The sequence below is a fragment of the Ananas comosus genome, linkage group 5 (genome assembly GCF_001540865.1).
Source record: "Ananas comosus cultivar F153 linkage group 5, ASM154086v1, whole genome shotgun sequence".
NCBI classification, from domain to species: domain Eukaryota; kingdom Viridiplantae; phylum Streptophyta; class Magnoliopsida; order Poales; family Bromeliaceae; genus Ananas; species Ananas comosus.
The window spans coordinates 11,590,316-11,608,520 of NC_033625.1; the positions used below are offsets into that span (position 1 = coordinate 11,590,316).

Sequence of the window (18,205 nt, forward strand, 5' to 3'; positions counted from 1 at the left end):
AATTAATTAGGGCATGTTTGGTTCACAGGATTTACAATTTCCTCATAAAATAAGCTTTCCAGAAGTTATTACCCTAGAATGGAATTTTCAATATTGTAGGAATATTTTTGTTTCACTCACATACTAAAACATCTAAGATTATATCATTTATGTGCTCAGTTCAACGTAAATTAATTGGAATATATTAACAAATTTTCTATTATACCCTTATAAATGGAGCATTGACATTACATTGTTTTATGTCGAATAGGATAATAAATATCAGATTTTAAAGAGACATTTTAATAGTCCATGTAAATCACAATTCCATATGACAAAAATAAAACAAAGACAGATGTTAGATTTAAATTCTCACGTTTTGTAAGCAAAACATAGAAAATCTCAATCCCTAACCCACATTCCTAATAATCTTAAAAATTCGAAGCAAACAAGGCCTTTTAGAAATCCAAATAAATAAAATTGTCTATCAGTGGTCATCTAATATGCTAACACTCACAAAATCAATATAATCTTGTTTACACCTTAATAGCCGTTAGACTTGTTCTACACATGAAGGTTGAAAGCGCTTTTGGCCCCCGCAATAGTACTTACGACTCAGTATAGCTACATGAAGCAGTTAGTCAGATGAAACACAAGTCAATTACACCGAATAAACAGATCACATAAACTATAAACTTGCATCTTTCTAAGATTAACAATCAACAACGCACAGGAGAGACAAGGCTAGTGAAAATAGAGAGCACTGAAGACAGACAGGCATTATTTTCATTAACCACATATGAATAACACAAGCAGCAGCCTTTTCTGCAAAGTCTGACAGCCAGCTGAAAGAAGCCCATTTTTCAGTGATAAAACTCTTTTACTTGGCTATGCGACTACTTTTGCCTCATTAAGTCACATTTTATCCGCTAGAACATGCGCAACTAAAGCTCTTCTTTGTTCATGTTTGATCATGTTGATTCTGACTAACCTGAAGACATCTGCATCTTGCTAAAGTCACAAGCACGAACGCCGTCTTGAAGGAATATTACTGGATTATGCACTGCAACCAAGGCCAAGAATGTAGCTACTCACTTCCCTCAAAAGCAACCGAAGTGGCTCGGACGATCTCAAATGATCTCAAACTTTGTGATGCTTGTACTTCTGAACCAAGTTGAATCTATCAATACTCGCATTGAAACCTTTGAGCACCAGAGTCCGCACGGCCTCCAACCCTTGGTCTAGCGCGCTATTTATCTTAGTTGCAAGAAAAAACTGTGTGAGTACATCAATAGCATATATCTTCAAAAATCATAATAATCACTCTTTCCCCAATTTTTTCAAGGATGAAAAAGCAACATAGTCACAATATCAAAGTCTGTATCAAATTGATATCCCAAAGATCATGTCTTTTACCTGTATCAAATTTTATGATCTCCTTAAAGGCATGGTTAGACATTGACAAGATTTGTCAAAAGATAAACTTGTGCAATATGGGGGTGTCTTTTCTGATTACAACCCAGTAGTCTGACTATTAGTTTTTGTGGAATCTCTCTATCCAAAGTAATTGAAACGTAAGTTAATATGAAGGACAGGTCAAAGATACTCAAAGTTTGAGGCTTTCGAAAGGAGCTTTTCGATCAAAGCAAAGGCGCCTTTATCAATATATAAACACCAAAATCATCGGACCACTAACAACCTAATGCTTTTAAACATGTCTTACAAAAACAAATCAGTAAAACTGATGATCTTAGAAAAATAAATAGTACTTTTCTTACATCAAGATGTAAATGATAAATGATCCATTTTAAGTAGCACTTATCTTAAATATTGAACTTAAAAGAAACCATTTTCGCTCTTTCTGCATATTGAGACCGCTTGTATGCGAGGGTAAACTAGGAAAGCCACAAATTTTCAAAGTTGTGAAGACGCTAATTTGCATATTATTGAAACAACAAAAACTTCTCAGTTCTCACTATTTGAGATGAAGAAATTAGCTAATAAAAATTACAGCATACTAATGTGAATAACCAAGGTCCGAAAGATGCACTGAGCGGTTTATTGACCACAGCAATATCTAGTGAACCAGTTGGAATCAAAGAAATAATTTGGTGAAAAAGGATATCCGAACAATAAAGAATACACTGTCAATCAAAATTTTCTTTCCAAGGTAATATATTTTATGGAAAATATGTCGAAACGAGTACCTGCTCACGTTCCTCGGAACTAAATTTCTGCAGAAGGAAAGCCCTCATATCCATCGTTCCAGGTGGATTGCCAATGCCTAACAGCATCAAACAGGCAAAATCATTGCAGCATAAGGAACACCGAGAGATACAATAAAAGCACGATGGTGAAGATGACTAGACGAACCTATGCATAGCCGAGGAAAGTTGCGGGAACCATCCAAATGTTCCATGACGCTCTTCACTCTGCAATGGCTGAACATCATTAATCAAGGAAACATCTACAGTTAAATAGGCAAAAGTCGAAAACATGATAGTTCGCTTGATACCATAGCATGCATGTCCTCAACAAGATGGCCATATGCCTAACTTGTTACAGACATTCCGTAGTGTTGGATTTAACAATGGAAGTAATACATTTCTTTGCTACATAGTATTACATTTCGTTATGTTAAAAGCGTATTCTGGAACCAAAATATTCATTCTCAACAGTTGCTAAACTGGGTACTCAGACCACAGGATTTGTCACACACAAAGTCTAAGTATACACTACTCCCATCATATCTTCTTCTGCAGGGTGGCTGTAAGCACCATGCATCAGTATCAACATTCCCATGCATTTTTCTGGGACCTCTTGATGCATAGGAAATAACACTGGAGCTTATCATTTCTTATATGCGTTGGCTTTATGTTCTAGATCATATCCAATTTTTCCATTTTAATAGGTATATGCTTTAAGCTTGAATTTCATGTTGTACAGAGATGTTCTTTCATGCAAACTATAAAAGGCTGCCAACTACCCATTCTTCCAGAAGAAAAAGATGATAAACTCGAGTTTCAATTAAAAAAAAAATGCAGAATCAAACTAATTTAAACAGCCTAGAAACGAGCTTCGCATGCCTTATACCCTTAAGAGATTATTACCCTCTTGTATGGCTCTTCATTAATTAGCCCAATAAGGACCAACACAGGTGCCAAGAGCAATCCCTACACTGATTAGTATTGGGTATCAACAGTTGGGATCACTATTTGCTAGTTATAGGATTTCAAGCCAAAACAGACCGAGTGCAACAGCCCACAGTGCACTTGTGACAGCCCGCTTTCTGGGAGGAGTAACCCAACCTAGAATTAATCTAATCCTAGCATGCTTAATCCTCTTAACCTCTTGGGGTGACACCCCGCTTCCCAGGAGATCATCCATTCTAGAACTACTCTATCCTTGGCATATTTAACCCTCTTAACTTCTTAGATGTAGCCATAGCGCAAAATGCTATAGCCGGGTTAGAAGTTTAAGCCTATAATTCCTTATATGTAAGACTAGTCCAAATCCTAAGGTGTCACATTCCTTCTCCCCTTAAGCTTTGACATCCTCGTTAGGCTGGAGCACACTCACAAGCACCAGGTAATGTGAGACTTGTCTCGCTAGCCTTATCATTTAGCATTAACTTAAATCTATTATTCCAAACCCTAATTTAGTCCGTCACTCAGACTCTGACTCAGCCGAGACTCATCTCACACTTCCGGCTAGTGATTGGCTCTAAAACCAACTATAATGCCTTGCTTTCTAGAGGGGTCACCCATCCTAGAACTATTCTAACCCTAGCATACTTAATCCTCTTAACCTCTTGGCCATAGCCACCGCGCAAAATGCTATAACCGGGTTGAGATTGTCCTATTATACATTATATATAAAACTATTTCAAATCCTAAGGTGTCACAACACCTCGTTTAGTAATTTGTACTGTCCACTGACAGAGTATGGCAGCAACTGAGACATCACAATAGGAATCCATGATAAGCATTTCTACACAGTGCTAGCAAGTCATTGGCATGATTATACAGAGGTTCAAACATCAATATAGAGTAATAATCCGTACTATATTCTACATTGTTTCTTCACCACTTAAGACTTTCCATCCGTTGAATTTAATAGGTCAAAGATTTGAAGTCCTATTTGGCTGTAATAAGTGTGATATCCAGTCCATTTGTTTCATTAAAACACCTAATTACGATTTAAAAGTAATCGCCGTGTTTAGAATAGTTAATACGGATGATATTTTATGAGTAAAATTTTAATCAGTATTGATGTGAATTTTGAACATATGATTATGAATGGGATGTGTATGAAATTTCAAATCCAGCCAACTAATGATTCTAGATTGACTTAATTCTCAACCTAAACCACCTAATTAGTTAAGATTGTGAGACAAGATTATATGCGGAAAATTAAACATAATTAAGAAAATAAAATTGTTAGATAACCCCAAAAAATTAAGCCTGATCAAGAAAATAAATGTGTGGCCATGATTAGCAAATTAAGATGAACCTGATCATATCGTTTAGGTCGAAGCATATTAGCATGTGAGCTAGCTCAGGCTTAGAACCGAATAGTTGGGTGAAATTATGATAATATTAATTTAAGAAATATTAAGTCACGAAAATGCAAAGGATGGTACTCTTGTCGATAGTCACAGAAATGCGAAGGATGGTATTCTTGTCGGTCTTGAAGGAAGAATACAGTTATCTACAGTGCAGTAGGTAGGTCTATCCCTATGGTCTACTTTTTAGTTGAAGTAATATTCTAATTCCACTCAAATAGTAATAGACCATGACAAAGATTTAAATGTCGTGGCACAGGATCGTGCCGAAAACTTGCCGACAGATAATTTGATTTATATGCATCGTTATTAAGTATGTTTGTATCAGTGTTTGAAAAGGCGCGCCTGAGGCGTGCGCCTCAGCGCCTAGGTGCGAGGCGCGCGCCTCAGCGCCTAGCGAGGCGAGGCGCTATTGCTGAAGCGCGCGCCTCAGGAGAGGCGCGAGGCGCACATAAGGCGCGCGCCTCAGCATATTTAATATTTCTTGGATTTTGGATTAAGGTTTTCGGGTTGTTGGGTTTCGGGTATAAATTTTATGTTTTAACCCGATAAGCTTAGTAAAAGATTCTATAAGAAACATAAAAAAAACCCTAATGAAATCATCTGCCGCCCTATCTTCTACCGCCCTCTCCTTCTACCGCCCTCCTCTCCCTATCCCTTCTCTGTCCGTGGGCAACTTGGCATCCAGCAAGCATCCGCAGCAGGAAGAAGCAAGGAGGAGCAGCCGTCAGCACTCAACAAGCATCCATTATCAAGAGCAGCATCAGTTTTTTTATTTGCAGCGGCACTACAGCAGCAGAAACAGGAGCAGCGGCAGCAAGAAAGCAAGAACAAGCAGCAATCAAGTAAGTATTGCCTCTATACTCCAATATTTTTCCTTTGAATCTGTTTTTTAGTTATTTTTTTCAGGATTTGATGTATTTTTGAGATTTTTTCTTTTTTTTCCCATATGTTTTTACTTTTTTTGTTTCGATTGCATATTTCTTGATCCAATTTTTTGTTTTGAACTTGTTTTTAGTTATTATTTATAGGATTTGATTCCTTTTAAGATTTTTTTATTTTTTTCCCAAATGTTTTTTTTTTAATCTAGGGCAGATGACAAGTGTTTGGTAATGAAAACATTTAGGCTGCGTTTGGTTGGCGAACTAAATTTTGGAGAACAACTTTTGTTGTTCCCGAGAATAGGGGATATTCCGGTACAAGATAGAACAATTGTAAATTTATGTTTGGATGCATTCGAGGATATTCTAGAGGATATCCTTAGTAGCGTTTGGATAAAAAGTCTAGAACAATATCTAAATATATTTTTAAAAATAAAATAATTCATTTATATTAGTATATTTTTTATAAAATTATTTATAAAATTATTTTTATAGTAATTTATAATATAATATTTCATGTAATAATTTAATTTAAAATAGTATATTTATTTTATTAAATATAATAATTTATTTTATGTAATAAATTATTTTATATAATTTATTCATAATATATGCAATGAATAAAGTATAACTAACAATATCCTTATAATTTTAATTAATAATAGTATAAATTTCAATACAAATTAAAATATATATATAATACATGAAAAAATAATTTTTTTATATATAATACTTAATATAAAATAAAATAATTAAATATTAAATTATAAATGATAAAACTTAATAAAATAAATGATATATCAATTTTAATTAATTTATATTATATAATAAAATTAAAGTATAAATATATTATCATACAAACAATATTTATATTAATATATTTATTTATATATCTATTTATCTAATAAAATAAAGAGATGAACAGAGTTGTTCTCGGTTTCCCTAGTAACGGGTTGTTCCAGAACAACACAGAACAACCCGTTTAGATCGAAACAACCCGCTCCCTCTTGTTCCGCTGGCGTTTGGCTACAATTTGGGGGATATTCCCCCTTGTTCCGGGATATCCCTTGTGCCAAACGTAGCCTTAGAGTTTCTTGTTGGAATTGGAATCCAAAAACGCTAATGCTGCTAGCTTCAGCCAGGCAAAACAGGTCGTTAGGCAACTGCTTTTAGTTAGGCATGCTGATGGCATTTTTCCTTATCATGTCCTGTTGCTGGCACAGTATTTGTTAGGCCTAGCATAGGGAATTGCTTAGGCCTGGCATAACAAGATTTGCCACTGCTTTTCTCACCCTTCAACGCCTACACCGTCAGAAACTTAACTTTAGGAAGAAGTTTACATCTGAAGATTGGACCAAGAGCAAGTGGGCAAAACAACAATCGGGCAAAAGAATTACTACCATAGTAATGATGCCCACGTTTTGGACCAACATAATATATATCCTTAAAGTTTTCGGTCCACTTATTCGTGTTCTAAGATTAGTTGATGGTGAGAAGCGACCTTCAATGGGATACATCTATGAGGCCATGGATAGAGCAAAGGAAGCCATTGCAAAATCATTCAATGAGAAGGAGGATAAATATAATGAAGTTTTCAAAATAATTGATAAGAGGTAGGAATGTCAACTCCATCGCCATTGCATGCCGCTGGTTTTTATTTGAATCTCGCGTATTTTTACTCAAATCCAAATATTGAGCAAGATGAAGAGGTTATGTCAAGGCTATACAAGACACTGCAACGATTGGTTCCAAGTATTAAGGAACAAGATAAAATAAGTGACCAATTAAGCGTATATCGTAGAGCATCCAGCCTCTTTGGACATGACTTAGCAATCCGGCATGGAAATTCAAAGTCACCAGGTATACCGTATACTATTACTTGCATATTATTAGTTTTCTTAATTCTTAATTCCTAAATTCTAATAGAATTACAGAAAGCAAAATTTAATAATTAATTTATTGTTTTATTTTATGAATCTATGTCAACAGCTGAGTGATGGAGATCATACGTATCTTCTACACTGAACTTACAAAAATTTGCCATTCGAATTCTTAGTCTCACTTGTAGTGCATCTGGGTGTGAACGAAATTGGAGTGTGTTTGAACACATAAGTTGTAAAATGAATGCATAGGATGCTAAGTTCATATGATTTATTTTCTTATACTGCAAATAATATGCTTATTCATTGTCATATTTTTTTTGCAGCTTCATAGCAAAAAAAGAAATAGGCTTGCGCAACAACGCTTGAATGATTTGGTATATGTTAAATATAATAGAGCACTCATGCGTCGATACAATTTGCGTGATACCATTGATCCCATTGTACTAAATGATGTTGATGATAGAGGTAGTGATAGGTAGTGAGGTCAGTTGGTAAGTAACGNTGATACTTTGATATGGGGTGATGTCGCTAAAGCTGCCGGGGTTAATGAGCCTAGCCATCATACACGGTTTACATTGTCAATGAAAGGCCTTGAAAAAGGAAAAAGAATTGAAAAGGGAAAGGAAATAAAAAAAGGAAAGGGAATTAAAAAAGGAAAGGATAAGTTGTCGTCATCTCGACTGTCTTTATCCATCGATGAAGAGCCAGATTGGGTTGATTTTGAAGATACAGAAGAAGAAGAGGATATTGGAAATGAATAATGAATAAGAAGAAGATTATGGTGATGCAAACGAAGAGGATGAGGATGGGGACAAAGATGATACTTGAAGAATGACCAAATGAAAACATTGGCACCACAATCACTTTTAAGTTTTAAGTTGAAAGTTGAAATATGTTTTTTTTTAACTTGAGAACCTATATGCATGTGTTTTCTTTACTTTTTGATAGTATTTTATTTTTGTATGGTTATTTTGGAGTTTTTTTAACGTGGAATATCAAATTAAATTAGATTTAGACTTGCCTTCTTGAGGCGCGCGCCTCGTTGCGCCTCGTGCCTAGGCTCCAGAAAGGTCTTGCGCCTTTTTGCGCCTCGCGCCTTTTCAAACACTGCGACACGGTTTAGCATGGTGTGTGCAGAGGTGCCGATGCGTGCCAGTGACAAATTTCATACGTGCGGACATATAATAGCATGAAATGTTTATTTTCTTTAGCAACAAAATAGTCTAACTGTTTATTATATATTTTTATGAAATCTTTTGAACTTTATTGAGAAAATTACTTGCTAATTTAAAGAATAGAAGGTTTTGAGCTGTGCCATTAGCACGGTGGCTATATCGTGCTGATATCTTATTGGCATAATATGACATGGTAGATACGGCCCGTGTTGATATCTTATTGGCACGATATGACACGATAAATATGGCCCGTACTGATAGGCACTTAAATCCTTGGACCACGGTGTAAAGACCAGGTCCGCTGAATTATGAGGGGAACCAAAATAATGATCTCATTGGTGGCCGAGGGACTCACATGCCAGCATGGTGATCAGCTCCGATTTAGGCTTAATGGGTTTAGGGAATTGACCAATCCAAGTTGAACCCAACTAATTACATATATATAAAAACTATACAATAGTATTTGGGCATTTTTCTCTTAGGCAGAGAGAGGGAAGAAAAAATTTTCTGACTTTATGGTTGGAAGTGTTGAGTTGACTCGGCTCCATTTGGCGGCATCAGTATTAAGGTTTATTTGGTAACAAAATAATTATTTTGCTCTTCTATATCATCTCCTTCAGTTAAGATTTAGGAAAATTTTATACAAATACCTTTTTAGATCTTTTCATGTAACAATGGAAGGATGAGTCTCACCATAAAACCCTATAATTTTGATCGGAATTATATAGGAATCTAGGTTAAGCAAATTCTTGATAGATCTTAAAGGGGAAAAAAAAGAATAAAAAAGATCCATCTTCCTCTAGGATTTAAGAAAAATAACAATTAGTTTTGGCCTGACTACCTTCTAACTTGAATTATGTCAAAAATAAATAAATGAAAGAGAGAAAAGATTCAAACACTCACAAAAGGACATATATAAATTCAGAAAATAGTTTAGGAATAGAAACGTAAATCAGCTGTAACTTTCTCGTAATAGCTCGAATACGGTTGATTTAGGCGCCCATGGATTCATCTCAATAACCTACATGTGACTGTGTAGTTCGTTTAGTGAGATTAGGTTTGAACTAATCGCAGAATTTTAAAAACTAATTACCGGATATACACAAGATTCACGGTTTTTCATGTAACTGCCAAATAGCATCAAAAGTGGGAACTCAGAATTATAAAGTCATATTAAGAATGATTAAATAGAAATTTAATGTAAATACTTGTTAGCTTAGGTTGGAATAGGAATTGAAGTAACAGAATTTTGACTTGCGTACTTAGAGGGCCTACACATCAAGGTGGGTAGTCAGATGTTCGAAGTAGGTATAGTTTCACTTATCTAGACTCCTATTCTTCTTCATATTCTTGGCTTTTATGTGAGATTATCCTTTCTTTCGGTTTTAACTCCTGTATTAATGAGATGTTTATATTGCATGTTTAGTCTTGTTGTTGCATTTGTTAACCAATATTTTTGAATTGTTATATCGTAATTCATTAATAAACATGCTTTGTTGAAGATACTCCATTTCATGACATCTGTGTGGAAATACATTGTTTTGGTTATACAATTTGCTTTTGCTCATTTTGATTATACAATTCGTTTTGGCTCCAGATTATTATTCTCTTTCCTGGCAACTTGTAATTGTGGACTCTGTCTTCGTTGTAACGTAGGAGCCGATATCATGAGCATGATGACTTGCCACTCAATGTTATGCTCCCCTAACACCACCACGGTGGTCTGATCAACCTCATGGTAGAGTAGCTCTTCTGGAGAAGTGGTCGCAATTAGACCAGTTAGGTCCCGATTCGGCTGCCATGCTGCAATTCAACCCATTAGGCATAGGCAACTCCAATTGGGCTTTATGGCCCGAGGTCCGAAAGGACATACTCTGATTGGGTCATAAATTGAGACTTCATAGTAAGTTTGATGCAAGAATTAAAGTGCCGTGGCATGGGGGCGTGTCGCTGTCTGCCTGGCATAGTACGGCACCGGCACGCTTCTGTGCCGACACATAGTATGCTTGCGTGCCAATGGATACATACGGCCTCCTACTGGCACGTTTTGGCACGGACTTTTTCAGTTTCTTTAATTCCAATAAGCTCTTATAATATTATTTTGAAAGATTTAATCAAATAATTATGAATATTTGCTATGTATAGCTTACTATACCCATCAATTAACATATTTGTAAGTTTTTTTGTATGTAACATACAATTATACCTGATGCAGAATAAAAATTTTAACAGGTTAGAATTTTTTAAATGCAAAGACATCTTTTTTTCTTTTTTTCTTTTGACCATATTACAGCCTTTCTTTTATAAAATACAAAATATTAATTTTAAAAATTATTTTAAAATATTATTTTAAAAATTATTTGAAAAAAAATTATTTTTTTAATTAATTTTTTCAAAAAAATTAGTAGATCTATCAAAAAAATTAAGCAATAAATTATATGACAAATAAATTAAATAAATTTAAGTATCAGTTGATTTAATTTAGCTTTTAATTTTATCAGTATTTTCAATCTTCTAGCACAAAAATAAAATTTTATGTTTGTTGTGGCTCAAAATTTGTTTATTGAGTTCGATTTTGTTCCCTTAATTCGCCAAAAAATTCACGGTGCGACAAATTTTAATAAAATAATTTGTGAAGAAAAAATAGATATCTGTGGTGGAAGCGGAAGGCTCGAACAAATCTTTTGTCCGTATATTAATAAACAAAAGAATTAAATATAATTTTTTTGACTTACGTAATAAGTAAATTTTCAATTTGCAATGTCTTTGGGAGGACGTGGAGCACCCAAAATGCTTTGGATATCCCAAAGAACAAAACAAAAATAAAAAAACAAAAAGCAAAAAAGCAAAAAAGCAAAAAAAAAAAAAAAAAAAAAAAAAAAAAAAAAAAAAAAAAGCACAGTGCTTGCACGGTACTATGCCGTGGCATGCTGCGCTATGCCGCTCTGTCTCGTGCGGCACGACGCTGCGTGCCGCGGCACGGAGGGGAGTCCGAGACCCCACCTGTACCATGCCACCTTCTTTGTGGCGGCGGCATTTTAAACCTTGGTTTGATGCACAGACAGTCAAATTGTAATTTGTGTAACTAGCACTTCATTCACTAATTATTCGTAGGATAACAATAGCATTAGTTATTCTTACTTGTATGCCCATTCTCCTACTTGTTTATTTATGCTACTATTTCAATTGTACTCTTATTTGTTAGACCAGTAGATATACTTGCCTACGTCGGCTCGTTGTACCCAATGCGAAACTTATTATAGTTTCTCATTCCACTATAGGAACATTTTTTAGGTACACCTATCGGGAATGGGTGTAATGCGGAGTGAGGTCATGCGAGTTAACATTTGTTGGATGATTGCACAAAATGAACTATGGAGTTTTGAAATAAGTTGTAGCTTGGAATAACTTTTAATTTCATTTATGATCTATTGTTGGATAAAACCGAATTTATGCACTTTCTTTGTAAATTTGGGCACTTTATTTGAAAATTTCAATCATATATAATTATTTCAGGTTGCTTTGTATTTACGCCGCGCAGGCATAAGGATTACAAATCCTTGTGTGTGTGGCGGGTCCGTTGCACATCAGACAAAGCTTCTGGGTCAAGGGGTGACAATAAGTGGATGTCTATGATGAATTAACAATCATGATATTCTCAAAAATGATACTATTTTAATATTCTTCAAGTTTAACATCATCCGCCAAACATAACAGACTTATCTGATCATATAGCCACAGTAAAATCAGATTTGTCGTGCATCAATGCTATTTATCCACCACAATTGCCCAGTGAACCTTTTCGAATCTCAGGTGACAGCATTATAAATCGAAAAGCGTTAAACTGTAAATACTCCTAGATAGCAACCCTAGGCAATTTCATCCTAATAGATCTTTTAAGGCTTTAAAAAGAATTTGAATTCTCATCTTACTGAAGCATCTCTTTGTTAAAGATCAAGTTTATGCAAATGCTAACGCCGTAAAATAGTACGATATGTGAAATCTGGCACATAACTATACCCGTTATGATGTCCATGGCCACCCTTTGGTTGAAGCCTCATAACACCGTTAGGAAGACTCATCTCATCATAAATCTGCATTTACCGAAGAAACCCATGGTAAGGCAAAAAATAATTTAAGTACACATGTTATTCTAACCCATACAGGTCATTATATCAAGTTTAAAGGCCTACCAAAAGGATATGTCGCAATGGAACTTGGTAATATGCAGCAAGTGGTCCAACCTTCAAAAGATAATATATACTCAGTGCCCACAAAGTCAAGCATGCAGATCCTAAGAGATAGACTAACAGATGGAGACCAAATAACAGTGTAAAAAATTTAGGAGATTAGAAGTAATTGTACGGAAAGTCTAATCACAAAAGGTAACGAAATGAAAATGAGGTTTGTGCATGCATCTGATGTCAAATAACAAAGGAAGGATACAAAAGTTGCATTATAAGGAACTATATTTGGACACAGATTATCAGAAATTCACTCAAAGTTGAGAGGGTTTCAGGACGATAAAACACTAAATCTATAACAAAGCAACAAATTTGATACCAAATTGCTACAAGACAACCAACCAAGGAAAGAATAACAAAAGAAAGGACTTTATATAGAGCTTCCAGGATCAAAATATTAATTTCTGTCCAGGCTTTTAGTACTTTCATTTTGTATGTTTGGCAATTACAGCTGTTTTTAGTTTCTGTCGAATGTTGGTTAAAAAGCCTCCAAACTTTGCAAAAAGTACAGAAATACAACAGTCATAAAAACACAAAATTTCACTGCATTTCAATAAACTGTGATGATGTTTCATTACTTTTTCAATTTCCGCAAACCATTAACAAATTATCAGGTTGCCGCCAATCAAATAGATCAAAAAACTAAAATTATTATATGATAAAATAGAAATTAATCAAAGACATGGAAAGACTATAAAGAAAAACAAAAGGAAAAAAACAAGTTCTAGGAAGTATTAAAGAAAGGTAGACCAATTATTTTCACAGGTTTATTCAGATGTGTATATCGTGTTTTCTTAAGACTTACAGAAAAGATAATTCACTGAAATTTTGGCTCAATCAAAACCAACCAAATTTCCAAAAGGCAGCTTTGCACTGGGTGCATGTACATGGTCAGTGCCCAAATTGCTTCATCCAAATCATGAATATCTAGATGTCATGTAGGGCAACATGATTGTTCTCTAGAGGTGTTTCCAGACTTTCCTTATTGCTACCTAACACCAAAAATCCTAGAGACCCATAGAAAAAGGGTATCTAGGAATCTCCAATGGTATCTTTGTAGGACCCTCTTCCTCGTCCCCCTGATCTCTCAGCTTGTCCTTTACATCCTTGGAGAGATTTAGAATTGATTCAATTACATTTTCATATCCGCTCGTAGATGGTTGAGAAGCTTACAAAAGCAATTATAGCCACAGAAGTGGTGCGAGAAGCTTCTAGACGCAAATGCTGCCATGGAAGTGGCTTAATTAAGCTCACAGAGACAAGTGAAACTCTAGAACAGAGCATGTTGGAGGGCACAATTCCATTTGGAGGCCTGAAAGGCTCAAAGTGGCCATGAAATGCATATATCTAGTTGGCCCCCAGATTGTGGCGCTTTCATGCAAAGCCAAGCCCGTCTGCCATTATACTTCTTTTCTACTAATCAGAGTACTATTTTGTATTGGTGTTTCCAAAAGAATCTGTGTGCTTGATTTCATTTACTAACGTTTTCTCACCATCATTTTACTTGGGTCAAATTGTGTTGGTTGATGTCTATTGTTCAATAATTACAAATTGAATACACATCAAATGTTTGTCAATGTGATTCAAAGAATAGATATTACACACCATTTGGCTATCTAAAATTTGTGCGCTTTTGTCAGTTTTCCATTATTTATAATACTTTGGCATTGCCATTTTTGTACTGATAAGATATATTAAATGACAATCTTCTAAAAAGCAGAAAGTGGTCCATAGGCGACCGAGGTACTCCATAAAGCCTACGCAGAAGGGGACCACACAAGCAAGTACATATGAGGTGGTCCACATAAGGTAGATAAAAATATAATATTAACTAAAATAAGAATAGACTAGAAGAATCATGTAGAAGACCTCTTACATGATGCAGGGTATAGTCAGTTTGCGATATTATAAAGATCATAATAATGTCACCATGTAACTAAGTATACAGAAGTACGCGCTCTAATGGTAACAAAAAGATAAGAAAATTTGTATATGAAATTCAATAGATTAAAGTGTATAACTAGTTAATATAGATATATTAATTTATATCTATTTATATACTGTTAAAAAGAAAAAGAGTCCGTGGTCTGTTTATATGCACATTACGTAGCACTCAAACCATATGCAAATGCATTCTTAGTAGTGTGGTGTACGCGACTGCATCGACATATGCGGGCACATATCGGATCTACACACCACTTTTTAAAGTAGAATAAATGTTGTAATTGTGCTATGTTTTTATGCACAACAAGGTGTTTAAGGTTTTGTCTCCTACAGAACTCAAAAACATATTTATAACCCCACAACCTTCTTCTCCTATAGGTGTTTATATAGCCTCTTGATTTCATATTGGACAAAATCCTACCAATTAAGGGATTCAACAATCATTAAGCTTCCAATAATTGGTATCTGATCTTACATACTTTGGGCCTGTCGGATTTACGAAGAACATACCAATTTTATTCAAACAGAAAGGGCAGTAACATGGAAGAGCATGTAAAAACGATGTTCAGGGCAGTTGAGAAACTATTAGCTAGACAAAAATGTTACCCAAAAAGAGAGTTGGACGGAAGAACAAGATCCAAATAACAAACCAGAAATAACTAGCACTAAAGGCTTATTAGTTGCAAATATAGATGCATCAAATTCATCCTGACAAGGTAATTTCAATAACTTATGCCAGCATTCTAGCTAAGCATCTTTTAGACCATTCAAACTTCAAAGAATAACCTAAATATTTTAATTTGGAATTTGCTTTGGACCCTAGTTTTGGATCATCACCAACCAGAAGGAAGTTCCATTTCTGATTCTTCCCACCAAAAACTTCAACGAAGTAGAGATCCATTAAACCGGTTGACAGATGGACTATGCAACCTAGTTGTAAAGGAATTTTGATACCCCGTTTAGCAGCACATATGATCAAGAATGATCTTCCAATAATCGTGAACTTGAGATATAATAACTTTCGGAGAGGGAAAATATTCAAATTCTAAAGTCATAAAAGTTCAAGGCTGTTGACCTTAAGAGGTTTTGACGTCCTGAAAAAACTACTTGAAAAATGAAACAAATCTTATGAAATAAGGAAATATTTTGTTTTGTTCCAAAAAGGGATAACTACAAACACAAAAAAAGGTAGGGATTTTAAAATAAGGAATAGGTATTGTAAAAGTAGGGAACCATGTTGCGCCCGTAATTCTTTAGCTTATTTGTGCAATAGTGATGGAACAAACTTACCGTAATCAAAACTAACATAAGATTTTCTCCAGACTTGTTTACAGTTTAGGGGGATTTAAATGAACTTTACAAAAGTTTGTATAAAAATTAGAGACAATAAGTAAAAAACTAATTAGTTAATTAATCATGTGCCTCATGGAAACGTGGAAGACATGCCTAACTATGCTTGTACCAAGAAACATAGGGTATAAACAAGCTAATTATCGACTGAAAGAATCTTTTATCCAACAAAATAATTAGAAGCTACACCAAATATTTCTTAACTACAGTGATATTACTAGATTGATATCCATACTCAAAATCATAATCCAAAGATTGACAACCAACACCAAAATCATGTCTTCACGAATGGGGATTTTTTTCATTTTAACCCTTTAAAAATTTATAATTGGCTAAATAATCTTGTAAAAAATTTATTTGTTAAAATAACCCTTTTTTATCCAACTCACTGTTGGGATATAAAAATAATTGAAAAACAGTCAATCATTTAACGTCTTTAATGGAATTTAGAAGACGGTGAATCATTCACCGTCGTTTTCTTTTCCATTAGAGAGGGTAAATGATTCACCGCTTTTCTCTAAAAGTATAAAAGGTGAATGATTTATCCTTTTTTTTTATTCTCATATATAATCTTAACAACCACATAAAGATTTCAACAAATCACATATAATCTTTACAACTTAAAATATTTTAATAACCTATACAAGGAACACAGTGCCGCCCCGTGCCGTGCGGCACGGGGCATGCCGTGCCGTGCCCCCAAGAAGGGGGCACGGCACAGGGGGGGTCTCGGACCCCCCCTTGTTTCCGACACCCGTACACTATCTACGGGTGTCGTTTTTATCTAGGTTTCTCTTTTTTTTTTTTCGTTTTCGTTTTCGTTTTTTTTTTTGTTTTCGGTTTTTTTTTGTTTTTTTTTGCTTTTTGCTTTCGCTTTTTTTTTTTTCTCTTGGATCTATTTTTGCTGTGGGCATCTATCACACGCCACAGCCTTTGTTTTCTTTTTTTTTTGTCTTTTCTTAGCATTTGTTGATTAGTTTGGTGTGGCCCATAGTCACATGCATACCGTCAAAGCAATTTTTTTTTTTGTCTTTTTCTTTTGCCATTTGATTAATTGGGTCTGTGGGCATCATATCACATGCCCACAGTGTAATTGGTACTTTTGTCGTCTTTTTGTTTGGCCTTTGGGTAACTCAAAGGCTGTATAATGCAAAGGCTCCGAGTGTGAGAATATAAATTCATGCAAACCCGCCTCCTAACCTCTGCACGAATCTTTCTTTCCTTCGTATTCTTTCTTCCCCTTTCTTTCTTTTGCCGGTGCTTAGCAACCTTAGCTATCTTCTCCTCTCTTTTTTTTTTTCTTTTCAGTTCTTACATATCTTCCTAAAATTATTTGTCCTCTTTCTTTCGTCACTTGAAAAGAAGTCGCTTGAAAAGAAGGCAAGGACATCTCATATCACAGATTTGCTTATTAGGTAAGTCAAAAAAAATTATAATTTAAATTTTTTATTTATAAATATAGCGGCTAATTTTTAATTGACATATCTGATCCAACACAGACATCCACTTTCTTTGAGCAAATTATTTTATCAAAATTTCTCGCACTGTGAAGCGTTCGGCGAATCAGGGTAAACAACATCAATTATAATTTCTTTTTTTGCATCATAAGATATAAAATATTGATAAAATTAAAAGCCAAATGAAATCAATTGATATTTAAGTTTATTTAATTTATTTGTCATTTCGTTTTATCTGTTATAATATTCTATAATTTTATCTGTTATAATTTTTTCAAACTTATCAAAAAAATAAAAATAAAAACAAAAGAATTTTCAAATTTGGTACTTAGTAGATATGATAGCTTTTTCATCATATCGTTCATTTTCTTATTTTTCTGGAATAGATTTTATTTTATTTGTTTGTATGTCAATAATTATAGATCATAATGGCACCTAAACGATCAGAAGATTATGGTTGGCAACATGGACAAATGATTGATACGAATAGGTTTCATTAGAAGTGCAATTATTGTAATATGGTCGGAATGGGCGGAGGTGTCACTCGTCTAAAGAAACATATTGCTGGGGGTTTTTCTGAAATATCAAACTGCCCTAACGTCCCTCAAGAAATAAGACATGCAATGAAAATTGAGTTAGAATCTTCAAAATTAGCAAAAAAGAAAGTAAGAGATGATCGAGAGTAGATAAACGAGCGGCAGAATATCCCCCTATTGACCCATATGAAG

The 18,205-nt window shown here is 34.6% G+C and overlaps 1 protein-coding gene across 1 annotated transcript in view; it reads right to left on the reverse strand.

Annotated features, from left to right (window-relative positions):
• LOC109710279 (chloroplastic group IIB intron splicing facilitator CRS2, chloroplastic) overlaps positions 471-18,205 on the reverse strand; it is a 30,782-nt gene continuing 13,047 nt past the window's right edge. Inside the window, exons 4-8 of the mRNA XM_020232788.1 lie at positions 12,676-12,726; positions 12,503-12,576; positions 2,353-2,411; positions 2,187-2,263; positions 471-1,236 (exon numbers count right to left, since the gene is read on the reverse strand). Coding sequence (XP_020088377.1) covers positions 1,120-1,236; positions 2,187-2,263; positions 2,353-2,411; positions 12,503-12,576; positions 12,676-12,726 — 378 coding nt within the window. The 3' untranslated portion in view covers positions 471-1,119. The remainder of the gene's footprint in view (positions 1,237-2,186; positions 2,264-2,352; positions 2,412-12,502; positions 12,577-12,675; positions 12,727-18,205) is intronic.